General features: G+C 41.2%; 3 protein-coding genes across 3 annotated transcripts in view; 2 read left to right on the top strand and 1 right to left on the bottom strand.

The window, feature by feature from the left end:
- The first annotated feature begins 1,589 nt into the window (after nucleotides 1-1,589).
- LOC120022569 (krev interaction trapped protein 1) lies at nucleotides 1,590-14,175 on the top strand. Its single transcript, XM_038966526.1, has 17 exons — nucleotides 1,590-1,775; nucleotides 2,334-2,512; nucleotides 3,244-3,400; nucleotides 3,554-3,646; nucleotides 4,891-5,020; nucleotides 5,578-5,821; nucleotides 8,895-9,010; nucleotides 9,286-9,429; nucleotides 9,648-9,804; nucleotides 10,597-10,704; nucleotides 10,803-10,959; nucleotides 11,102-11,253; nucleotides 11,489-11,655; nucleotides 11,808-11,895; nucleotides 11,989-12,195; nucleotides 13,560-13,676; nucleotides 13,879-14,175. Exons 2-17 carry the CDS (start codon nucleotides 2,411-2,413, stop codon nucleotides 13,966-13,968), a joined length of 2,229 nt encoding a protein of 742 aa, XP_038822454.1. The 5' UTR covers nucleotides 1,590-1,775; nucleotides 2,334-2,410; the 3' UTR covers nucleotides 13,969-14,175.
- A 4,650-nt stretch (nucleotides 14,176-18,825) lies between these two features.
- On the top strand, nucleotides 18,826-23,958 carry LOC120022204 (lanosterol 14-alpha demethylase-like). The gene is made up of 10 exons (XM_038966078.1): nucleotides 18,826-19,257; nucleotides 19,431-19,529; nucleotides 19,690-19,866; nucleotides 20,042-20,168; nucleotides 21,099-21,273; nucleotides 21,570-21,689; nucleotides 21,860-22,055; nucleotides 22,366-22,461; nucleotides 22,739-22,907; nucleotides 23,207-23,958. The coding sequence occupies exons 1-10, from the start codon at nucleotides 19,087-19,089 to the stop codon at nucleotides 23,383-23,385; spliced, it is 1,509 nt and encodes a 502-aa protein (XP_038822006.1). The 5' UTR covers nucleotides 18,826-19,086; the 3' UTR covers nucleotides 23,386-23,958.
- Nucleotides 23,959-25,068: 1,110 nt separating this feature from the next.
- LOC120022203 (A-kinase anchor protein 9-like) overlaps nucleotides 25,069-25,943 on the bottom strand; it is a 138,930-nt gene continuing 138,055 nt past the window's right edge. The window contains exon 55 of the mRNA XM_038966076.1: nucleotides 25,069-25,852. Within this exon, the coding sequence (XP_038822004.1) occupies nucleotides 25,809-25,852 (44 nt within the window). The 3' untranslated portion in view covers nucleotides 25,069-25,808. The remainder of the gene's footprint in view (nucleotides 25,853-25,943) is intronic.

The following is a 25,943-nucleotide window of genomic DNA, read 5'->3' as shown; positions in this document are numbered from 1 at the left end:
TGGAAGAGCACTAGTAAGCCAGTGAATCAGCCCCCGTAATAGGGTCAGAGGCAGAAAATCCCAGTGGAAACGGCCAGGCAGAGATAGCAAGGGCGGTTCGTCCAATCAGTGCCTTGCCATTCACCTTCGCACCCCTGGGCCAGACTACATTCATTCATAGGACCTACTGATGAGATGAGTCTTCAGTAAAGTCTGCGTCTCTCACATGGATAGGCAGACCATTCCATAAAAATGAAGCTCTATAGGAGAAGGCCCTGGCTCCAGCATGTTTGCTTAGAAATTCTAGGGACAATAAGGAGGCCTGCGTCTTGTGACCATGTAGCGTACTTGTTGGTATGTTCAGCAGGACTAAATCGGAGAGATAGGTTGGAGCAAGTCCATTTAATGCTTTGTAGGTTAGCAGTAAATCCTTGAAGTCAGCCCTAGCCATAACAGGAAGCCGGTGTAGCGAGGCTAGCAGTGGAGTAATATGATACATTTGTTCTGTTCTAGTCAAGATATCAGCAGCCGTATTTATCACTAACTGAAGTTTATTTAGTGCTTGATCCAGGTAGCCGGAGGGTAGAGCATTGCAGTAGTCTAATCTAAAAGTGACAAAAGCATGGGTTAGCTTCTACATAATTTTGGGACAAAAAGTTTCAGATTTTTGCAGTGCTGCCCTTGAAATATTCTTGATATGTTTATCAAAAGAAAGATCAGGGCCCAGAGTAACACAGAGGTCCTTCACAGTTTTATTTGAGACGACTGAACAACCATCAAGATTAATTGTCAGATCAATCAGCATATCTCTCAGCAGAACTAGCATTTCTGTTTTGTCCGAGTTTAAAAGTAAAACATTTGCCGCCATCCACTATTCTCTTTTGTTTGTCTCTGATATTCAGAAACGGAGCTACGACCTAAAGTCGAGGAGTCAAAGAAATTAGACTTTGGGAAGTAATCTTACACAATAGGTGACTATTAATTGATCAAAGCAATTTCTGTAAGAGAATATGTATAATTAAGTTGAGGGTTCATGTAAATGATCATAATACAACACTTGGTAGCAGAATAAGATTTGTCGAAATCGGGTCTAGACTTTATTTTCCTTATCTATTAATATCATTATTATCACTAAATAGCCTACCTAAAAGATATCATGAGTCTTGTTAAACTTGGTAGAATTGCAGGAAATTAGCTTTAAAAAAAAAATCCTAGGTCACTCAAATTAAACAAAATCAACCTGGTGTTTGATTCAAAAGTGAAAAAGGTGCCCTGTGGAAAAAAGGTTTGGAACCCCTGCCATACATAATCTGAAACTAGCAAAAGTGTACCTGGAATTGACTATTTAATATACAAATATTTGGAAACATGCCCGTATTCACAATTTATACCAAGATTGCCTGAATGCAATCAAATGAATTCAGAACAAAATTTACGAGTCAAAAGTGACTTGGCCTTATTTTATACCAAAGCAAATTACTTTCACATCCGATTTGATTTCTGTATAATTTATTTCCATCCGTCTACATTTTCAGAAGAAAAATATGCGCACTAAGTCCACCCGACCAGCAGAGTTCCCTGTTGTCAAAACTAGTCAGTATAGGCGCAATGTGACTCTTTTCCATTTCACTTGCTGTGGTCGCCAACCGATGTTATGCTTTTAGGAAACACACAAATATCTGCTTAGAAGCTTGCCTAGCTTATTGTTACTGCGTGTCTTTGCCTTATTACACCCGGGGAAATGAAAACACCGACAATCTATACTTTTTAAAGTTTGTGATAGCTCATAATTTCAGGTATGTTTGAAAGCGTTTCTCAAAATGTAACAGTGCGATACCTAAGCCTTCAAGTTATCTGACGTAAAGTTTCACATCTACTTTAAAGGACACAATATAGCTTTAATGAAAATTCGTGCCGCATAGTACTTTTCATGTTGTATTTTATACTGTATTGTGATATCAGTAGTCTTCTAGAGGAAGGCAACAGTATGCTTGGTTTCCGGGGCGTGACTTTTGTTGTGACATAACTTTAGACTTTTGAACGCAATCAAATTTGCCTTTGAAAAGATTTTCGCCATAATTATGTTACTATCATTATGCTATTTCATTTTAATGCGTTAAAGTAACAGCCTATGTGATCGTAGATATTAAGTAATTCATTACAAGTTAACAATTTAAAAGTCTTATCTTTTCCAGATTGATCAGTGATGAGAACCATATAATGTGTAATAGCCTAGCCTATTTTTAAATAATTAAAAAACACTCTACAATAGAATAGAATATAGATTATTAATAGAATAATCACGTTTTGCTGTCTCCCAATTAGATTCTGATATATTATTTGTAACATTTCAGGCATGGTGCTCCTCACATTCCTCATAAATCAGTCCTTATGTAGGATGCTTGAAAGGGATTGAAGGCAAGTCAACGCCATGGGCAACCAAGACAACTTGGAAGATGTGTTTGTTGCTGTCATTCGTCCAAAGAATCAAGTCAGTCTGAGCTCTAAGGAATATCGGGCTAAAGCCTATGAGGTAAGACTACAGTATATTTCATATGATACAGTAGCGACCATGCAACATCTAGCAACCTCATCCAGAGGTTAGGATCTCTTTTCATAACAGCAAGGGGTTGGAATGACAGTCGCAGGGTACTCTGTTTGTGTCCCAGTCTGGGCTACCTCCTGAATTTGTTACATTGGTTTCAGAAGTGCGATACACATTTCATATACATGTTTAAGTAACACTGCGAGTAGCAGACTATGGTTCATGCAAAGTGTCAATGCCTTTATTAATACATTTAGTGTAAGGAGGCTCAGTGTGCAAAGCTCCCTGGAAGTTCACAGTTCTGGTTTGTGCCTTGATACTGAGTGGCGCAGTGGTCTAAGGCAGTGCTACAGGCATCACTACAGACCCGGGTTTGATCCCGGGCTGTATTACAACCGGCAGTGATCGGGAGTCCCATAGGGCAGCGCGCAATTGGCCCAGCGTCATCCGGGTTAGGGGAGGGTTTGGCCCGTGTAGGCCGTCATTGTAAAGAATAAATTGTTTTTAACTGACTTACCTAGTTAAATAAAGGTTAAATAAGAAATATAAAAATATTACCATATCATCAACCTCAAATCTGCTTCAATATCATTTTACTTTAACCCAAATATTGTTCATGGCCAATTACAATTATTTAGCTTATGGTTTGATTTCATAAATGTTTCTCGTTCAGTTTATGTTCCCCATCAACATGTGTAACCCTATTACCCATCCTTTAGATCCTGTTGATAGAAGTTCCTTTGGAAGGAAAAGAGAAGAAACGGAAGAAAGTCTTACTGGCGACCAAAATCCAAGCGAGTGGGGACACAGCCAGATCCATTTTGGATTATGTAGACGAAATGACTAAACCCATATCTAACAGCCAGGGTTTTATTGGTAAATAAATACATCTTTGCTTCTTTTCTGTAATTATGGTAGCTTTCCAATTTTGGATGTGAATCGTTTGTTAATGTAAAAGATTTATGAAGAGTAGAAAGACATTTGAAATAACAAATTGTGTCAAAGCGCTGATCCTGTTGTTCATCACAGGAAAGCGTGTGGTGCACATGAGGAAATTCCCTCTCGATGTTGACAATGAAGGGAAAGAGGTCTCCCTCTTTATTGTGCCAGTCAATGTCAAAGGTAGGACTTGACACTAACTTGTCAGCACATAACACATAAAGGGGTATAAAATTATTAGAAATGGTATAAATGCTCATTAATTATATACAGTAGGGACCGGAGTTATTGGATCCCTTGATAAAGATAAGCAAAAAAAGACTGTATAAAATGAATTATGCAAATACTGAGCTATATGTATGCTAAAAAAAGGAAACATTTTATTATTTTATACTAATACAAATTACTCAGATAAATAGATTTTTGTTTAAGAAGTAATAATAAAAATAAAAAATCTCAAAGATGGGGTCAGAATTATTGGATCCGATGTCTTCTATACTCCAGCACCCGCCCCTTGCGAGGACCATGAAACTGGGCCTTTTTCTAAAATGTTTTTTGAGATTGGAGAACACATTTGGAGGGATCTTAGACCATTCCTCCATGCAGAATCTTTCCAGATTCTAGATATCCTTCGCCTGCGCTTATGGACTGCCTTCTTTATTTTCAAAAGACAGGTCTTCATTGGGTTTAATTCTGGAGAATAGGATTGCCATTGCAAAAGGTTGACTTTGTGATCAATTAACCATTTCTTTGTGGATTTTGATGTGTGCTTGGGGTTATTGTCTTGCTGGAAGATCCACTTGTGGCCAAGTTTCAGCCTACTGGCAGAGGCAACCAGGTTTTTGACTAAAATGTCCTGGTACTTGGTAGTTCACAATGCCGTTGACCTTAACAAGTGCAAAATAGCCCCATAACATCAAAGATCCGCCACCATATTTAACATTTAGGATGAGGAATCTTCTGTGTATGCATTGTTCTTTCGAAGGCCAAATCCACCGCTGGTGTGCGTGGCCAAAGACCTTCATTTTCGTGTCATATGACCAGGTTCAGGAGGCTGAAACTTGTCTGCAAGTTGATCTTCCAGCAAGATGATAACCCCAAGCATGCATCAAAAACCAATAATTTTGACATGTATCTTTTTATTATTTATTATTTGTTAAACAAATATTGTATTAGCAATTGTATTAGTATAAAATAATATAATTTCTTTTTTTTGCATACAATATAGCTCAGTATTTGTATTATTTAATATTATATAAAAAATGAATTTTTTGCTCCTTTATCGAGGGATACAATAATTCCGGACCCCACTGTTAGTGTTAGTCCACTTTTGTCTAGTGTACTTTTTAAACCATTCCTAATAATATAGTTTTAGCTAGCAATGTTTTTTTTATTGTTGTGAGCTGCTTATTGGTCTTTCTGAACAGATAACAGCAAGCCTATCTACAGCCCTGGTAGCCCCAGTTTTTACTGCCTGCAGGATATCATACGTGTGTGTAGTGAGACCAGTGCTCACTTCTCCCCTATCACCTCAAAGATGCTCCTGGCTTTGGACAAGTAAGTCTTTGTCTATGATTTCATATTGAAGTCATTTAGCAGGCACCCTGATCCAGTGTGACTTACTGTTTTTGGTGTGTATCAGAGAGCTGAAAATCAGTGTATATGTTAGCATCACTTACTGTACCATCTGCATGTCTGTTGTATTTAGGCCACTTCGGGGTCGGTAGGTAGCCCAGAGGTTAGAGAGGTGGACCGGTAACAGGAAAGTTGTTGGTTTAATTCTCAGTCCGGACGATGAAATAAGTGGGGAACTAGATTGGTTACTGGAGGGCTGCTGGTTTCAGATCATTAATACTATCCACTACTGTTGTTCCCTTGAGCAAGGCACTTAACCCCGCTGCACTGCGACTGTCGTTGTGCTGCTTCCAGCCTCCTGTGAGTTTGTGGTGTCCGGGGAGTTGGGATTGTGAAAAACAAAAGATATTTAAAGCGATATACAGTGCAGTGAGTGACACATAGTAGATAATTCACCTACCATAGAGACATTGGTAAACCTTACCAGAACGTCACCTACTAAACCTTAACCTTTGAAATTGTCCACCTGCCTTATCCAGGTGGCTGGCAGAGCAGCACACCATGCCTCACGCCATTCCAGCTCTGTTCCGGCCCACGCCGGCGGACCGAGTCAAGACCAACGTGAGTAACCCTGCCTACATCAGAGAGGGCAAACCCAGTGACGGGGGTTTGCACATGGGTTACACTGCCTTGGAGATCAAGAGCAAGATGCTGTCACTGGAGAAGGCTGACATGTGCATTCAGAACCCTCTCTACGGCTCAGACCTGCAGTATACCAACCGGGTGAGTGCCCTTTGCCCACATACTGTTTTTTTATTTTTAGGGGGTAGATCAGCTTTACAGATAGATTGTAGCTTCCATCAATGTAATTGTCTACATCATTTTCAATCCCCCATATATATATTTATTTATTTATCAATATATATAGTACCAGTCAGAAGTTTGGACTCATTCAAGGGTTTTTCTTTATTTGTACTATTTTCTAAATTGTAGAATAATAGTGAAGACATCAAAACTATGAAATAACACATGTGGAATCATGTAGTAACCAAAAAAGTGTTAAACAAATCAAAATATTTAATATTTGAGATTATTCAAAGTAGCCACCCTTTGCCTTGATGACAGCTTTGCACACTCTTCTCTCAACATATATAAACTCAGCAAAAAAAGAAACGTCCCTTTTTCAGGACCCTGTCTTTCAAAGATAATTCGTAAAAATCCAAATAACTTCACAGATCTTCATTGTAAAGGGTTTAAGCACTGTTTCCCATGCTTGTTCAATGAACCATAAACAATTAATGAATATGCACCTGTGGAACGGTTGTTAAGACACTAACAGCTTACAGACGGTAGGCAATTAAGGTCACAGTTATGAAAACTTAGAACACTAAAAGGCCTTTCTACTGACTTTGAAAAACACCAAAAGAAAGATGCTCAGGGTCCCTGCTCATCTGCGTGAATGTGTCTTAGGCATGCTGCAAGGAGGCATGAGGACTGCAGATGTGGCCAGGGCAGTAAATTGCAATGTCCGTAATGTGAGACACCTAAGACAGCGCTACAGGGAGACAGGACGGACAGCTGATCGTCCTCGCAGTGGCAGACCACGTGTAACAACACCTGCACAGGATCGGTACATCCGAACATCACACCTGCGGGACAGGTACAGGATGGCAACAACAACTGCCCGAGTTACACCAGGAACGCACAATCCATCCATCAGTGCTCAGACTGTCTGCAATAGGCTGAGAGAGGCTGGACTGAGGGCTTGTAGGCCTGTTGTAAAACAGGTCCTCACCAGACATCACCGGCAACAACGTCGCCTATTGGCACAAATCCACTGTCACTGGACCAGACAGGACTAGCAATAAGTGCTCTTCACTGACGAGTCGCGATTTTGTCTCATCGGGGGTGATGATCGGATTCGCGTTTATCGTCAAAGGAATGAGCGTTACACCGAGGCCTGTACTCTGGAGCGGGATCGATTTGTAGGTGGAGGGTCTGTCATGGTCTGGGGCGGTGTGTCACAGCATCATCGGTCTAAGCTTGTTGTCATTGCAGGCAATCTCAACGCTGTGCGTTACAGGGAAGAATTCCTCCTCCCTCATATGGTACCCTTCCTGCAGGCTCATCCTGACATGACCCTTCAGCATGCCACCAGACAATGCAACCTGCTCGTTCTGTTCGTGATTTCCTGCAAGACAGGAATGTCAGTGTTCTGCCATGGTCAGCGAAGAGCCCGGATCTCAATCCCACTGAGCACGTCTGGGACCTGTTGGATCGGAGGGTGAGGGCTAGGGCCATTCCCCCCAGAAATGTCCGGGAACTTGCAGGTGCCTTGGTGGAAGAGTGGGGTAACATCTCACAGTAAGAACTGGCAAATCTGGTGCAGTCCATGAGGAGGAGATGAGCTGCAGTACTTAATTCAGCTGGTGGCCACACCAGATACTGACTGTTACTTTGGATTTTGACCCCCCCCCCCTTTGTTCAGGGACATATTATTCAATTTCTGTTAGTCACATGTCTGTGGAACTTGTTCAGTTTATGTCTCAGTTGTTGAATCTTGTTATGTTCATACAAATATTTACACATGTTAAGTTTGCTGAAAATAAATGCAGTTGACAGTGAGAGGACGTTTCTTTTTTTTGCTGAGTTTACATACACATGCATGCATACATACATACATACATACATACATATAAATACACATCTTTTAAAAATATATTTTCCTTCTAACCCTACCAACCCTCCCCTAATTGGAATAAACTAAACAACAACTGAACAACAACACTTTGGCTTCTACTTCAAGCTTATACACACTATATACATTTTACCAGAAACAATTTATTTTACAATATTTAGATATGTTTGTTTTTAGTCCGGTCCTTCCTCTTACCTCAACCTCTCCCATCTATTTCTGATGTCCATCCAGTTTGATTTCTATTTGCCATATATTTTTTAACTGTGCTGTTTCACAAAAGTTCTGAACCTTTGTACATTTTACATACACAGTATATTTTACATTTGTTATCTTGTTATTATTAGTCCCACCCTTCAGCTCCATTCAACCCCTCCCATCTATCTCTTAACGCCATCCATATTGGATTTCTATTTGCCATATCTTTTTCAACTGTGCTGTGATGCTTAACAAAAGTTCTGAACCTTTCTACACGTTTCTACAGATTGTAAATTAAAGATAAACATTTTTGCTAAAAGTATTATTACATTATTGATCGGCTGACTGACTTTTCAAATCACCCAGTATTGCTATCTGCAGCGTTAGCTCCAGGTAAATGTTACAATTCTTCAGCCATTCCTGGACCTGTGACCAAAAACAAGCTACATATGGACAATACCAAAATAAATGATCTAGTGACTCTGTCTCTTTGCAGCAAAATCTGCAGAGCTAGGAAGGATGTATCCCCCGTATATATAACATTCTATTGGTTGCAAGAATTTTGTATAATCATTTAAATGGAAAAATTCTAAGTTTTGAATACAGCTTAGTTTTACGTATCAGTTCATAATCCATGTGCCGTGGAATCGGTACTTCAAAACAATCTCTTCCCGACTATTTTTAATCTATATGGAACAGCTGTAATTTTTTGGGTCTTTAAATGAAACTGATATATATATTTTTTATTCATCATAATTTTCTTTAACCAATTTTGGTCTTTAATGATAGCGTTTTTTCCAATCCTTATCCTCTCCTGAGGGACGACTTACAAGACAGTTCACATTTTTGTTTTAACCCTGCACTGATATACTTTTATTTTAAACAGTAATACTTTGTATCATCATCAAAATATTTCAACATAAACTAGTGTTTACGTATCCTCTCTACTTTTGCCATTTCTAGGTGGATAAAGTTATCATCAACCCTTACTTTGGCCTTGGTGCACCAGATTACTCTAAAATCCAGATCCCTAAGAGAGAAAAGTGGCAGCACGGCTCTAACAGTGTGACAGAGGACAAGTGAGTGAGCTTCCCAAAATTTTACTTCAAAACAACTTCATGCATTTTCCAGACCAGGGTTCAAATAGTATATGTTTTCCTTCAAATGAGCATGTCTGGAGTGCCAAATGGGCAACATTTGCACATTTGGGACAATTTCATCTGTTCCATTGCACCAGGCAACCTCAATCAAGCCCAATTCTGTCTGGCATTCTCTGGAGTTTGGGCCTTTTCAAATGCTTCATGACATTGTGAAGTCAGTGATTGAACGGGCCTATTCTCTGTCTCCTCCCTAGGGAGCGTCAGTGGGTGGATGACTTTCCCCTCCACCGCAGTGCCTGTGAAGGCGACACAGAGCTGCTCACCAAGCTCCTGGAAAGTGGCTTCTCAGTCAAACAGCTGGACAGCGACCACTGGGCCCCCATCCATTACGCCTGCTGGTACGTCTCATACGAGGGATGTTGTGTTTTAGCACAGCTGTAGACCAAAACAAGTGGCGGGGCTGCCATTTTGCTGAAAAACAAATCCCAGATTGTAAACCAATTCCCTAAAGTAAATGTTAAGTCCTCTAAGGACAATAACGTTTCTATTGATCTTTTTTTTAATCGAACAGCTGTCGTCAAATAAGAGTAAAACTTCTATGTTGTTTTGAATGTAGGTATGGTAAAGTGGAGGCGACCAAGCTACTGCTGGAGAAGGGAAACTGTAACCCCAACCTGCTGAATGGCCAGCTGAGCTCCCCGCTGCACTTTGCTGCTGGAGGGGGCCACTCACAGATAGTACAGCTTCTGCTCCAGCATCCTGAGATAGACCGGGTAAGACTGAGACGGGGGTTGCTAAACCTAACCCTTTTCTTAATGTTAACCTCATACTCCTAACCTGCTATGTTAATTATCCTAACCTGCCGCCTAAGTTTTGCTAACTTGTTACGAAAAAGTAACTTCCGTATCGAAATGGTATGAAAATAGTCTTTCCCTTATGGCTAAGGTTATGACTAGGGTTAGACTTCAGCCAGGGTGTGGACATAAAGCTAGGGTTAGGGTTGAGCCGGGGTGTGGACGTGAAGCTAGGGTTAGGGTTGAGCCGGGGTGTGGACGTGAAGCTAGGGTTAGGGTTGAGCCGGGGTGTGGATGTGAAGCTAGGGTTAGGGTTGAGCCGGGGTGTGGACGTGAAGCTAGGGTTAGGGTTGAGCCGGGGTGTGGACGTGAAGCTAGGGTTAGGGTTGAGCCGGGGTGTGGACGTGAAGCTAGGGTTAGGGTTGAGCCGGGGTGTGGACGTGAAGCTAGGGTTAGGGTTGAGCCGGGGTGTGGACAAGAGCAAAGGGTGGAGAGACAGCAGAAGGCCGTCAGCATGGTTTAAACCTAGTTCTAACACGTTTGAATTCCCAATTCAACACTTTAATGTGCTGGAATAAAAGCCTGCACACCCAGTATCTCTCCAAGACCTGAATTGGAGAAGCCTGGTTGAATACAGTATATCCTCCATCCTATTTGCATGATGGCCACATACTGTGCTGGTACCAGTGGAACATCATAGTTTAGGACTTCAATGTGTTTCCAGTAGTAAGTAGCAGTTAGAAAGTAACTTTGCTTGCTTGTTTTTATTAGCACACAGAGGATCAGCAAAAGAGATCGCCCATGCAAATCTGTGAAGAGAACAAGCAGAACGAATGGGAGGAGACAGTGAAACTCCTACAGCAAGCCAATAACAAACCAGTGAGTGTGAAGTGTGCGTGCATGTATGCTACTCCAACAGACTTGTCAAAGACTTTAAGTTTAGAAATGTATACAAAAACAGTGTTTTCCTTCTGCAGTACGAGAAGGTGCGCATATACCGCATGGATGGCTCGTACCGCTCGGTGGAGCTGAAGCACGGCAACAACACATCAGTGCAGCAGATCATGGAGGGCATGCGGCTCTCCAAGGACACCCAGCAGTACTTCACCATCTGGATTTGCTCCGAGAATCTCAGTGAGTCACACATACACAGATCCAAAATGTCCGCCCAATATCTAGGCTTAGGTAGTATATGCTTGTATTTGTAGTATCTTATTTCCAGGCTACCTGTGCTTATTATACCCTTTGTGTGTTTCTGTGTCTTGTCTTCCATCAGACCTGCAGCTGAAGCCCTACCACAAGCCCCTGCAGCACCTGCGTATCTGGACCGAGATTGTCACTGACCTCACTGTTCTGGACCCCCAGAGGGAGAACCCACAGCTCTTCCTCCGTAGAGATGTCCGTCTGCCCCTCGACATTGAGAAAAAGGTTTGTAACCAATTTGATTTTGATAAACTTTAATATTCCCTTGAGGAAATTCTGCATCTGTAAAGCAAGGATTTGGGATTTTGATTAGATCAGTGTTTCTCAACTCTGGTTAAGTGAGACCCAGAGGGTGTGCATGATTTTGTTCCAGCCCAGTAATAATACACCTGATTAAACTAATCTAGGGTCTGGTGTTCAAGTTAATCCATCCATGATTGGCTTGAATCTTCTCCCCCAGATTGAGGACCCCCTGTCCATCCTGATCCTGTTTGACGAGGCCAGACACTGCCTCCTCAAGGGCTTCTTCCCCTCCCCAGACAGCAAGCTGATCACCCTGGCCAGCTTGCTGCTGCAGATCATCTATGGAAACTATGAGAGCAAGAAGCACAAGCAGGGTTTCCTTAAGTAAATATCTTAAATTGGTCCCTGAATTGAATCAATTTAGCATAATACTCTTCTTTAAAACTGGTGAAATCTTGGTATGATATTCGAAGATAAGGTACAGTACATAAACCTGTGGTAATATGATATAACCGTAAATGTTTTGTTTTCAACAGTGAGGAAAACCTGAAATCTATTGTCCCGATATCCAAGGTGAAAAGCAAAGCGCATCATTGGACAAACAGGATTCTTCATGAGTATAAGGTCAGGTTTATTTTCATTATTTAGTTTTTGTGTAATATACATTTATATCTGTGGGGTCAAACTCTTACCCTTACTTCACCTTATCTGCCACAGAACCTCAGTATGAGTGAGGGTGTGAGCAAAGAGATGCACCACCTCCAGAGGCTCTTCCTGCAGAACTGCTGGGACATCCCAACATATGGTGCTGCCTTCTTCACGGGCCAGGTCTTCACCAAGGCTAGCTCCAGCAACCACAAAGTCATCCGCGTCTTCGTGGGTGTCAACACCAAGGGCCTGCACCTCATGAACATGGAGACTAAGGTGCCCCTGGGCTATTTGTTTGTTGGGACCAGAGTATATGTATACAGAGAAAACCAATGGTGGGAAAAGTACCCAATTGTCATACTTGAGTAAAAGTAAAGATACATTAATAGAAAGTGACTCAAGTAAAAGTGAAAGTCACCCAGTAAAATACTACTTGAGTAAAAGTCTAACAGTATTTGGTTTTAAACATACTTAAGTATCAAAAGTAAAAGTATAAATCATTTCAAATTCCTTATATTAAGCAAACCAGACGGCACCATTTTCTTGTTTTTTTTAAATGTATGGATAGCCAGGGGCATGCTGCAACCCTCAGACATAATTTACAAACAAAGCATGTTTTTCATGAGTCTGCCAGGCAGTAGGGATGACCAGCGATATTCTCTTGATAATTGTATGAATTAGACAATTTTCCTGTCCCGCTAAGCATTCAAAATGTAACGAGTACTTTTGGGTGTCAGGGAAAATGTATGGAGTAAAAAGTAGATACTTTTCTTTAGGAATGTAGTGAAGTAAAAGTATAAAGTCGTCAAAAATATAAATAGTAAAGTACAGATACCCCCAAAAATGACTTAAGTAGTACTTTCAAGTTATTTTACTTTATTACTTTACATCACTGGAGAGAACCTTGTTTAACCATGCAGTATACAGAATACAGTAGTATACTAAAACGCATGAAACATACTTCAGAAACATACTTAAGCTGAATGCATCGAGCTGTCTGTTTAATCTACTAGCACACAGCTCAGACACCCATGCATACCCTACAAGACATGCCACCAGAGGTCTCTTCAAAATCCCCAAGTCGGGGAATAGACGATGGGAGGCGCACAGTACTACATAGAGCCATGACTACATGGAACTCTATTCCACATCAGGTAACTGATGCAAGCGGTAGAATCAGATTTTTTTAAAATATGAAAATACACCTTATAGAACAGCGGGACTGTGAAGAGATACAGGAACAGACGCACGAATACAGACACAAATGCTAGCACACGCATCTACACATTGTAATATTGTTGTATGGTGGTATTATGCATTTTGTATTGTAGATATGTAGTGGTGTAATACATGTTATGATGTACTGTTTTATCTTTTGTTTCATATGTAATGCAAGCGCATTAATGTGTTTGGACCCCAGGAAGAGTAGCTGCTGCCTTGGCAGCAGCTAATGGGGATCCCTAATAAATACAAATACATTCTTATCTACTGGTCACAAAGTAAGCATTGATGTAAATATCTAAGTAAATAAAGTACGCCTCAAAAGTATTGATTTTAAAAGCTTTGTATATGTTTTACATTTTCATGTAAATGCCCTCTTTTACTGATACTTGTGCATATGTTCTACTGTGTATCTGTAGGTCCTTCTTATCAGTCTGGAGTATGGCTCTTTCATGTGGCAGCTAGGGCACGCTGATCAGTACTTCCAGATTCACAGTCTGGAAAACAAGATGAACTTCATTGTGCACACCAAACAGGTAACTGTAGGACCTTTCCCAAGTCATTCTGATGGATGTACCTGTGATTATCTTGAATCAATGTGTTGTAGCCTGGAAAACAGTGCAGATTGTATGATGTGTAAGAAAATATTAACCGTAGCGTACAGCTCTAACTTTGGAGTTCAATCTGGGCAATATTACATGAAATTGCTTATTCGTGTGCTTCTCTTTTCCTCAATAGGCTGGCCTTATTGTTAAACTGTTAATGAAGTCGAGTGGACAAATGACTCCAAATGACAGAAGTTTAACAGACAAGTATGCATATGGTTGACTCACCTTCAAAGACGATATTATTCCTATGTACTCTTTTTGTCGATTGCTTTGCTTTCTTGTATTGGACCATCGCTTTTTTTGAGGAAATAGTCTGTTTTCACCAAATACATCATTTAGTTTATTTGATATTCAGATTTCTGTAACATTTCGTGGTTGTAAATAATGTGTATTTAATGGTTTATGTTTAATAAAATGAATAATAGGAGTGCGAGTAATTCCTTGTTTTGCTGAAAATACAAGTCAGTCTTGTATTTTAATTTTTTTATCTGTGTGCATGCAGTGCAGTGCAAAGCAAAGATACATTAATTAGGCCTAATAAATTAAGGTCAATCTAAGATAGTCAATGAAAACAGTGTGGTGCCAGGACAATAACCTCTCTCCCTCAACATGGGCAAGACAAAGGAGTTTATCGTGGAATACAGGAAACGGAGGGCTGGACACGCCCCCATTCACATTGACGGGGCTGTAGTGGATTTGACATAGGCCCTCAGATCCTCAAAAAGTTATACAGCTGCACCATTGAGAGCATCTTCACTGGCTACATCACCGCTTGGTATGGCAACTGCTCGGCATCTGACCGCAAGGCGCTACAAGGGTAGTGCGTACGGCCCAGTACATCACTGGGGCCAAACTCCCTGCCATCCAGGACCTCTATACCACGCGGTGTCAGAGGAAGGCCCTAAAAAGGATCAAAGACTCGAGCCACCCAAGCCATTGACTGTTTTCTCTGCTACCGCATGGCAAGCGTACCGGAACTCCAAGTCTGGGACCAAAAGGCTTCTGAATAGCTTCTACCCCCAAGCCACAAGACTGCTGAACTGTTAATAAAATGGCAGTGTGGACTATTTACATTGACCCCCTTTAGAGAGAGAGTATGTGTGTGTGTACACACAGTACCAGTCAAAAGTTTGGACACCTACTCATTCAAGGGTTTTTATTTTTACTATTTTCTACATCTTATAATAATAGTGAAGACATCAAAACTATGAAATAACACACAATCAAAAAAGTGTGAAACAAATCAAAATATATTTTATATTTGAGATTCTTCAAAGTAGCCACCCTTTGCCTTGATGACAGCTTTGCACACTCTTGGCATTCTCTCATCCAGCTTCACCTGGAATGCTTTTCCAACAGTTTTGAAGGAGTTCCCACATATACTGAGTACTTGTTTTTCCTTCACTCTGCGGTCCAACTCATCCCAAACCATCTCAATTGAGTTGAGGCCAGGTCATCTGGTGCAGCACTCCATCACTCTCCTTCTTGATCAAATAGTCCTTACACAGCCTGTAGGTGTGTTTTGGGGTCATTGTCCTGCTGTAAAAACAATTGATAGTCCCACTAAGCACAAATCAGATGGGATGGTGTATCAGTGCAGAATGCTATGATAGCCATGTTGGTTAAGTGTGCCTTGAATTCTAAACAAATCACAGTGTCACCAGCAAAGCAACCCTACACACACTACATATGCTCCCATACACACTCACACATAGACACACTTTCACACTCTTCACATACGCTGCTGCTACTCTGTTTATTATATACAGAGTGTACAGAATATGAAGAACACCTGCTCTTTCCATGACAGAATGACCAGGTGAATCCAGGTGAAAGATATGATCCCTTATTGATGTTACTTGTTAAATCCAATTCAATCAGTATAGATGAAGGGGAGGAGACAGGTTAAAGAAGGATTTTAAAGGCTTGAGACATGGATTGTGCATGTATGCCAATCAGACCCTAATGAAAAAAGATTGCAGTCAGAGTGCAGTATAACTGCCGTATACTGCAAATACTGCATCCAAAATTACAGTAATTTTACTGTGTAACTACAGTTACAGTGTAGTACACTGCAGTTATTCTGCAATAACTGCGTCCAAAATACCACCGTCGACTGCAGTTACTGCACTTTTACGGCAGTTTCAAAACGGCATAATTGTTTTGTAAGGCGAGGGTGAATGGGCAAGACAAAAGATTTAAGTGCCTTTGAACAGGGTGTGGTAGTGTGAAGAACTGCTGTTGGGTTTTTCACACTCAACAGTTTCCTGAGTGTATCAAGAATTGTCAACCACGCAAAGGACATTCAGCCAACTTGACACAACTGTGGGATGCATTTGAGTCAACATTGGCCAGCATCCCCATGGAACGTTTTCAACACCTTGTGGAGTTAATGCCCCAACGAATTCAGGCTGTTCTGAGGGCAATACTGAGTGCAACTCAATATTGGGAAGGTGTTATTAATGTTTTGTAAACTAAGATCCTGATTGCCTACTTGCCTAGTCACTTTTACCCCTACCTATATGTACATGCTGAATTAGCTTAACTACCTCGTATCCCTGCACATTGACTCTGTAACGGTACTCCTATATAACCTTGTTATTTTATTGTGTTACTATTTCCTTTTTTATTGATCAAATATTTGTCAAACTTTTTAACTCAGCATTGTTGGGCTCGTAGGTAAGCATTTCACAGTAAAGTCTACACCTGTTGTATTTGGCGCATGTGACCAAAACAATTTAATTTGACTTGAAAATGTTGTCAGAAATCAGACCAAGGACTGGCAAGGTAACAGCAGTAGCTGCCACATGAGAGCACTCTGCTCAAATAAATGTATTTAATTTAACCATTATTTTACTAGGTAAGTTGACTGAGAACACATTCTCATTTACAGCAACGACCTGGGGAATAGTTACAGGGGAGAGGAGGAGGAGGAATGAGCCAATTGTAAACTGGGGATTATTAGGTGACCATGATGGTATGAAGGACAGCTTGGGAATTTAGCCAGGACACAGGGGTTAACACCCCTACTCTTTCGATAAGTGCCATGGGATCTTTAATGACCTCAGAGAGTCAGGACACCCATTTAACATCCCATCCGAAAGACGGCACCCTACACAGGGCAGTGTCCCCAATCACTGCCCTGGGGCATTGGGATATTGTTTTTTTTAGACCAGAGGAAAGAGTGCTTCCTACTGGCCCTCCAACACCACTTCCAGCAGCATCTGGTCTCCCGTCCAGGGACTGACCAGGACCAACCCTGCTTAGCTTCAGAGGGCCAACCGCACCAGCATATGGTCTCACAAGGGGTCTGAGGATCTCATCTCGGTACCTAATGGCAGTCAGGCTACCTCTGGCGAGCACATGGAGGGCTGTGCGGCCCCACAAAGAAATGCCACCCCACACCATGACTGACCCACCGCCAAACCGGTCATGCTGGAGGATGTTGCAGGCAGCAGAACGTTCTCCACGGCGTCTCCAGACTCTGTCACGTCTGTCACATGTGCTCATGTGCTCAGTGTGAACCTGCTTTCATCTGTGAAGAGCACAGGGCGCCAGTGGCGAATTTGCCAATCTTGGTGTTCTCTGGCAAATGCCAAACGTCCTGCACGGTGTTGGGCTGTAAGCACAACCCCCACCTGTGGACGTCGGGCCCTCATCCCACCCTCATGGAGTCTGTTTCTGACCGTTTGAGCAGACACATGCACATTTGTGGCCTGCTGGAGGTCATTTTGCAGGGCTCTGGTAGTGCTCCTCCTTGCACAAAGGCGGAGGTAGCGGTTCTGCTGCTGGGTTGTTGCCCTCCTGCGGCCTCCTCCACGTCTCCTGATGTACTGGCCTGTCTCCTGGTAGCGCCTCCATGCTCTGGACACTACGCTGACAGACACAGCAAACCTTCTTGCCACAGCTCGCATTGATGTGCCATCCTGGATGAGCTGCACTACCTGAGCCACTTGTGTGGGTTGTAGACTCCGTCTCATGCTACCACTAGAGTGAAAGCACCGCCAGCATTCAAAAGTGACCAAAACATCAGCCAGGAAGCATAGGAACTGAGAAGTGGTCTGTGGTCACCACCTGCAGAACCACTCCTTTATTGGGGGTGTCTTGCTAATTGCCTATAATTTCCACCTGTTGTCTATTCCATTTGCACAACAGCATGTGAGATTTATTGTCAATCAGTGTTGCTTCCTAAGTGGACAGTTTGATTTCACAGAAGTGTGATTGACTTGGAGTTACATTGTGTTGTTTAAGTGTTCCCTTTATTTTTTTGAGCAGTGTATTGTTGAAACAATTTAGCGATTGTTTGTGAGAATGCCAACAGGTGTGGTTCCTGTGGGGGAAAGGTTCCCGTGGGGGTTGCCATGGAAGCAAAGAAGGGGAGTGAGGTGTGTGTGTGCTCAAACACACATGCATGTGGGGTCTGGGAGAGGAAGTGTGTCCATCTGATGAATGGAACTCAATTTTATACACTAATTGTAGTCTCACCCATTCATTTCTAATGACCAGTCATTTTTGACCAGGAACACCACAGGTGTACAAAAGTTAAATAAAACACCCAACATTTCATGAAAATCATAAAAAAAATGTATTTTGTGTGTTCAGGTGCCCTGTGTGGACAAGGTTATGGAACCGTATGACAATCAGATTAAATGAACTACATTTTTCAGAGAGAAAACTTGTAAATCGGTCCAATTCGACCAGAACACAGCAGGAGTATTAAACATGCATCGCTACTGGACGCAAGCTGATTTGTAGGATAGTTAGTCAGCAATCGAAGCATTCGTTTTGATGCTCTCGAGCATCGCACTGTTTTGAGAAGAAAATAAAACAATTTCGGGGAGGGTCTCTTCGGCACCGTTGAACCAATCCTGTAAATGTTGAGGAGGAGTTCAAATGTGTCGTCTTGTACTCTGCCATGACATCATATAGCCAGACATCACTCCAGGTAGTGATAGCCAACCAGAGTGGAGGAAGGCAGCCGCGGAGCTGATGGACACACAGCGAATAGCCAATGAAATGCCTTTATTTGTCAGGCGGGGGCAGGACTAAATTAATATCGACAGGTAGAGATGCTGAGTAACAGTATTGGCGGTCACTTATCATTTAGCGTAATAGGGGAATAAACTATGCTATTGGAATCAAGAAGGATTTGACTGTGCTTTGGGGAACACTATTTTCCGTTTATACAAATAGCCTCGTGCCTTGTAGAAAACCTATTTAGATGGTGTAGAAGTGACAACCGGATTACGGATTGTTTTTATTTGTTGCAAATGCAAGGAATCTGTCGCAGTGGCCTACAATATTTTACAACGAATTGAAACAAACAGAAGACGTGACAATGGCTATGCATTTATATCAAGTTAGTAGTATGCTACTAGAAAATACCGTCGGGAAAATGAGCGACAACGTGACATCGGTGGTCCTTGCAGTGTTTGTGATCACCCTAACTTTGGGATATATTTCTAAACTGGTGCTCAAACAGTCACAATCTTCTTCCGACGAAGACAAGGTACGTTATGTACATGAACAACAAATCAGTTGAGATATATTACATTATTATTAGGGCTGCGACAGTGAATGTTATAGTTTCATGCCGCATTCATAGACTATTGCATATTGTGCATAATCAATTGCCTTGTGTATTTTATTCCTGTATCTAAATTAACGTTTTTATTTTCTCAGAAATACCCACCATACATACCTTCTAGCATTCCATTTCTAGGTCATGCCATAGCATTTGGGAAAAGTCCCATTGAATTTCTGGAGAATGCATATGAAAAGGTAAGAATACAGTACTGCTGCAAAGTATACTTTAGTTTACAAAATGTTACAGTAACTTTTCCTATCATACAGCTTCTGAACCTTACTGGTGTATAGTGCCATTTGAAAGTGCCCGTTATAGAAGGTGCTAAAACAAGGTTTATTTTCTTTATATTCACAGTATGGGCCCGTTGTCAGCTTTACCATGGTGGGCAAAACCTTTACCTACCTTCTGGGTAGTGAGGCTGCCACACTGATGTTCAACAGCAAGAACGAAGATCTCAATGCAGAGGATGTCTATTCTCGATTGACCACGCCAGTTTTTGGCAAAGGGGTTGCATACGATGTACCTAACCATGTAGGCAAATAAATACTTACTCAGATACTCCCATTCGCACTCACAAATGTAGAGAATTTCCCCCCACTTAAAGAAGTCTTGCCAGAAGTTTGTTTGTCCTTAGTTTATGATAGGTTTATGAGCTGAAACAAAGTATTGATTTAGCGAATATTTTGCCACTCATTTTCTTTTGTAGATTTTCCTGGAACAGAAGAAGATGTTTAAGACAGGACTGAACATTGCCCATTTCAAACAGCACGTTGAAATCATCGAGGAGGAAACTAAAGAGTACTTTTCAAGATGGGGAGACAGCGGGGAAGAAAGTAAGATGACAGAGACATTACAACCGGTCTGATCTTTTCACATGGAATACTGTAGAAACTAAATCCAAATGCCCAGCTCCAAATTGACCTCTAGTCCCTACTGTAGCCACTTAATGTAGACCTAAAAGAATAGAAAAGATGTTAGCAGAATTACACATTTTCCACTTGGCCTATCAGATAGCAAAGTGGAATTATTAGTACAGTATACTTATCCAATCCTTTCAGACCTATAAGAGCTCACGGGGTAGGGACTTGGGTGAAGTACAATGTCAACTGTTCAGAAAATTCAGCACAATTTCCCATCAACAAGTTCTCAAGCAATACCTCAATATAACAAAATCAAATCAAAGTGTATTAGTTGCGTACATAGACTTGCAGATGTTATCGCAGGTGCAGCGAAATGCTTGTTTTTAGCTCCAACAGTGCAGTAATACTTAGCAATACAAAACAATACACATGTAATCAATGTGTTGTAACTACTGTAATACAGTTTGAACCTTGCCATCCATTTTAAGATAGTTCATTTTTTTCTGTAAAGGTAGGGTAGCGTTATGACATTACCAAAAGTAGTGTTTAACAGAGCGACTTCTGACATGAGTAAGAAGCAAGCGGCTAATCTAGTCAAAATTTGTTGTCACGTACTGTAGCTACTATTACGTTGCTCAAGAGTGCATTGATCTCCCATGCACATGCACAGATGCTTAATGGGTTGCTAATGACTGCAGTCTTTTGCTTCACACTCTTGCTAGAATCTGTTTGCGAGGCGTTGCTGTTTATGAAGACGCCATATCACTTGTTACACGTCATAACATTTGAGCCGTACTGCACAGTCAAAGTTATCCAGTCCGCAATTCTGACCTATTTTCTCTTTCGCTCACTCATTCCATCGCTCTCACTCCTTCCTGTCTTTCCATCTCTTCCCTCTCTCAGACCTGTTTGAGGCCCTGTCGGAGCTGATCATCCTGACGGCCAGTGCCTGTCTGCATGGGAAGGAGATCCGCAGCATGTTGGACGAGAAGGTGGCCCAGCTCTACGCAGACCTGGACGGGGGCTTCAGCCACGCTGCCTGGCTGCTGCCCGGCTGGCTGCCGCTGCCTAGTTTCAGGTAAGAGAAATACTTCATTCATACTGTCCTCTCAACCAAGGGTCAATTCAAACTGTTCCATCTTCAGGTTAGGTTTTTTGTGTGAAAGACCAAGTTAGACAGTTACCAGAATGGTTGCTGGAAATTATTACTCTTGAAACTTAATTTATACTGTCTTATTGTACTATCCTCAGGTTAGGGTTCTGGGTGATAGACTGAGTTGGACTTAATTCTACTGTATTCATTCTGTAATAGCAATAATGAGAATGTCTTATTTCGTTAAGGCAGGAAAAAAACAAGTTGTCATTTTTGTACAGACGAAGGGACAGAGCACACAGGGAGATCAAGAACATCTTCTACAAAGTCACCCAGAAACGCAGAAGCTCTGGAGAGAAAGTGGACGACATGCTGCAGACCCTCATAGATGCCACTTACAAGTAAGACATAAGTGGGACAGATGCCAGTATTAATACATATGGGACAAGCATCTATGCCTCCCCACAGGACTGAAGTGAATGGGCTTTTGATTTAAAGGTGTTCCATAACTGTTGAACAATTTTAGATCGATTCCTCATTTCAGCCCTAACTATTTCTGCCTTTTTTGAAGGGATGGGCGGCCCCTGAATGATGATGAGATAGCAGGCATGCTGATTGGTCTACTCCTGGCTGGACAGCACACATCCTCCACCACTAGTTCCTGGTTGGGCTTCTTTCTGGGCAAAGATAAGGCTCTACAGGACCGCTGCTACGCTGAACAGAAAACAGCATGTGGAGAAGACCTGCCCCCACTCAACTTTGACCAGGTCAGAATCCATAACTGGTATATTGCCAACTGCACATAAATGGCCATAGATTACACTAGAATTTTGTTGTTGAAAATATGAATAATGTTGTTACCTTGACCTACAAATGTACATACATTTTTATGAATTATTTTGTTGAAACTTATTAAGATCCGTTTATTTTTTGACCATATTCTATTTAAAACTGGGTAATTGGACATTGTATGTGAGCAACTTCAGTTTAGAACTGTTTTTCTAGACTGTTAAACCATAAGTTCAGCTATTCATTTGGCATGGTCTTTTCTTACCTGGTCTCTTGTTCATTCATCAGCTGAAGGACCTGACTTTGTTGGACCGCTGTTTGAAAGAGACCCTCCGACTACGTCCACCCATCATGACCATGATGAGAATGGCACGCTCTCCTCAGGTAAGATCGATGTCATTATTTGTTGGGCGGTTACGAATGCCCATGAAATTATTCCTACTACCTTCATAGACATTTTTTCAATTCCCTTATAATATCAGTAAATAAAAATAAAATTTTGGGACACTGAATTTGAGAGAGAAATGGCCATAATGTAAATTGTCCATATATATATTTTGTACATTGAAATGGAATGGAGCCCCAACCCAGATAAATGCATGTGTATAATAGGTGAGTGACCATTGAACAACCATGACCCTTTACTTCCATTCACCCCCAGACTGCAGCAGGCTACACCATCCCAGCCGGCCACCAGGTGTGCGTGTCCCCGACGGTCAATCACCGTCTGCAGGACACCTGGACAGAGAGGATGGAGTTCAGGCCTGACCGCTACCTCAATGATAACCCTGCCGCAGTTGAGAAATTTGCCTATGTGCCTTTTGGAGCCGGTAAGAATATTTTTTTGTTATTTCCTCCCTTTTAACAGCATGTAATAAGTTAGGTGATCTGCCATCTTTAAGAGAAAACAGAAGTGTCAAAGCATATACACAATGGTAGGGGAAACAGCTGTCATACAGTGTGTTTTCATGTGTAAATAAGTATTTTGTCAGTAGGTGGGGCTCTTGCTCAATATATAAAAATATGGACTTTACTACCATACAAAGCTGTCTCATGCCACAAAGTATCACCTGATTTTACCCTCATTACCATGACTCATTAAAAAACACGGATGTTCTCTGTCTTCTAGGCCGTCACCGCTGCATTGGGGAGAACTTTGCCTACGTTCAGATCAAGACCATCTGGTCTACCATGCTGCGCCTTTTTGAATTTGACCTGGTCGATGGCTACTTCCCCACAATCAACTACACAACCATGATCCACACCCCACACAACCCCGTCATCAGATACAAGAGGAGGCAACACTAAGAGACACTGAGCTCAAAACACAGCAGAGAAAAGAGGTTACACCCAGGAGAAGGGCAAGGCTTTGTCCAAAATGGCTTTCTATTCTATAGTGTACTCATTCTGTCCAGAGCATCATAGGGCTGCGGCCAAAAGTAGTGCACTATATAGGAAATAGGGAGCCATTTCAGATTTCCCCCAACAAACAACCGTACTTACCATAAATGGTTTGATTTAGAGGAAATTATTGTACTTGAATTTAGGAACTGTGCAAGTTAATGCACAGAGTTCTGGCTGGAAATTAACTTTACTTTGTGTTGCCCCCACCTTATGTTTGCCTTGTTTTTTAGTTGTTAGAATGGACACTGAATCAGTTTGTTTCTTCACTAACAGCTTCTCTTTAGTAGTCTAATCCTAAATTAGATCCGTTTGTGCAGGCTTCATCTTTTGGCCATTCCATTTCAACTGTCATGGTAATACATATAACGTGAGCTACAAAAGTATTGGGACAGTGGCACATTTTTTGTTGTTTTGGCTCTGTACTCCAGAACTTTGGATTTGAAATGATACAATAACTATGATATTTATGCCTCTGTAACTTTGAGGTTAAAGTGCAGACTGTCAGCTTTAATTTGGTCCCCCCAATTTTAGGGGACCAAAAGTATTGGGACAAATTCTCTTATGTGTTTTAAAGTAGTCAAAAGTTTAGTATTTGGTCCCATATTACTAGCATGCAAAGATTACATTAAGCTTGTGACTGCAAACTTGTTAGATGCACTTGCTAATAGTTCTGGTTGTGTTTCAGATCATTTTGTGCCCAATAGAAATAAATGGTAGATAATGTATTGTCATTTTGGAGTCACATTTATTGTAAATAAGAACAGAATGTTTCTAAACACTTCTACATTAATGTGGATGCTACTATGATTACAGATAATACTGAATGAATAATCAGTGAGAAAGTTAAGAGGCATAAATATCATAGTATCATTTCAAATCCAAAGTGCAGAGCCAAAACAAATGTGTCACTGTCCCAATACTTTTGGTGCTCAGCGTAGGCTTTCAAGCTTCCACTGTCTGAAATGTGATCGTCTCCTGTGTGTATGAGTGACACTATTACAGTAAGGATGGATATTACTGGAGTAAAAAGCACTGCCTTTTACAGAGCAGTGAGAAATAGTAAAACCACTGATCCTTATCCATTGATTCATAGAGATTAGTGATCAAACTGACGAGCACTGACTTTGTATGTACTACTGTCCATTCATATAATTGTACAAAGATAGAGAACCTGGGCTGGGTCAAACAAAGAAAATGGACTTGAAACATGGAGGGACAACCTGCACTTGCTCAATGAGACAAATTTATGTTGTGTGCACTAATAAACACGACTAAGTGTATTGAGTGGGAATGTTGGACGGTCAGGGTAATATGGGTCAGTTTGACCCATGTAGTGCCTTGACAATGGAAAATTATTAGTCAATTTTGTTTTTGATTGATTTGACTATTTGAAGCCTACTGTTGTGAACATTGGTCCTTGTCTTTACACCATCATTTTATTGACTGTACATTTCCCCCATACCAGATTCACATTTTAGCTCAAGTTCTATTTTGTTTTACAACTGTTAGAACTAATTAAATGTGTACCTGTAAAATCAAATTGTGTCAGTGGAGTTGAATTGAAAAAAAACCCGGTGCGACCACATCTTTCAAGTGTTAAAATTCATATTTATTTCTGTTTTTGACAAAATACCCAGAAAATTCAAAGCTCCTACCTTTACAAAAATATGTCTTCTACAAATTGTCCTCTGTAGTCTGTCCAAGAAACCATTCTAATAAAACACAGTGTGGTGTATATAGATCATGTAGCAGCCTCAACAGTAAAGTCAAATTCTCCATGGCAGAGTTCTCCCAATTCCCGTCCTGGAGAGCTACTGGGTGTGCAGGATTTTGTTCCAGCCCGGCACTAACCAACATTTCCAATAATCCATCAATCATGGACTTCCATTTAAGAAACCACAGTTACTTTAATCTGGCGTGTTAGTGCTGGGCTGGAGCAAAGACCTGCACGCCCACCCGGTTCCTATCCAGGGCTGGAGTTGTCCGGAGAAGCCTGCTCTACGTATTCTTCCACCCACACAAAGTAACATACACAGTATAATTTAAATTATTCCAGGTTTTTCATTTAAATTAGCATTCCACAAATATACATTTAACGTGATTGTGTTCAACCACAACAAAGAGGCAGACCAAAGTTAACAAACATAGAAGCTGTTTCAAGTGCTGGTGACAAAAAGCCAGATTATAAGATGTCTACACACAACACAATGTTTTTTGGTCCCCACGTAATATACTGTACACAGCAGAATGATACAAAATACCGAAGCTCAGCACAAGAAAAGGCAACTGAGTTTCATCAAGCCAGTTCCAACGTAATTTATAGACTTCTATCTTTTTATTCCAAAGTGCAATTGAGCATATGAAGAAGAACCTAGGAAGGGCAAAATGAAGTGGTTTAGATCCCAAGACTGAACTCTTGACAAGAACATTTCAAGCATCATCTGCACATATTTTCATGGGTG

This window comes from Salvelinus namaycush, chromosome 27 (genome assembly GCF_016432855.1).
Source record: "Salvelinus namaycush isolate Seneca chromosome 27, SaNama_1.0, whole genome shotgun sequence".
NCBI classification, from domain to species: domain Eukaryota; kingdom Metazoa; phylum Chordata; class Actinopteri; order Salmoniformes; family Salmonidae; genus Salvelinus; species Salvelinus namaycush.
The sequence above is the reverse complement of the archived record's forward strand: the minus strand, read 5'-3'. Positions and strand labels throughout refer to the sequence as shown.

Coding starts and splice junctions, on each gene's coding strand:
- LOC120022569 (XM_038966526.1), top strand. CDS start 2,411: ATGGGCAACCAAGACAACTTGGAAGATGTGTTTGTTGCTGTCATTCGT. Junction 9,805..10,596: donor AGCATCCTGAGATAGACCGG/GTAAGACTGAGA, acceptor TGTTTTTATTAG/CACACAGAGGATCAGCAAAA. Junction 11,896..11,988: donor GGATTCTTCATGAGTATAAG/GTCAGGTTTATT, acceptor TATCTGCCACAG/AACCTCAGTATGAGTGAGGG.
- LOC120022204 (XM_038966078.1), top strand. CDS start 19,087: ATGGCTATGCATTTATATCAAGTTAGTAGTATGCTACTAGAAAATACC. Junction 19,530..19,689: donor TGGAGAATGCATATGAAAAG/GTAAGAATACAG, acceptor TTATATTCACAG/TATGGGCCCGTTGTCAGCTT. Junction 22,462..22,738: donor GAATGGCACGCTCTCCTCAG/GTAAGATCGATG, acceptor ATTCACCCCCAG/ACTGCAGCAGGCTACACCAT.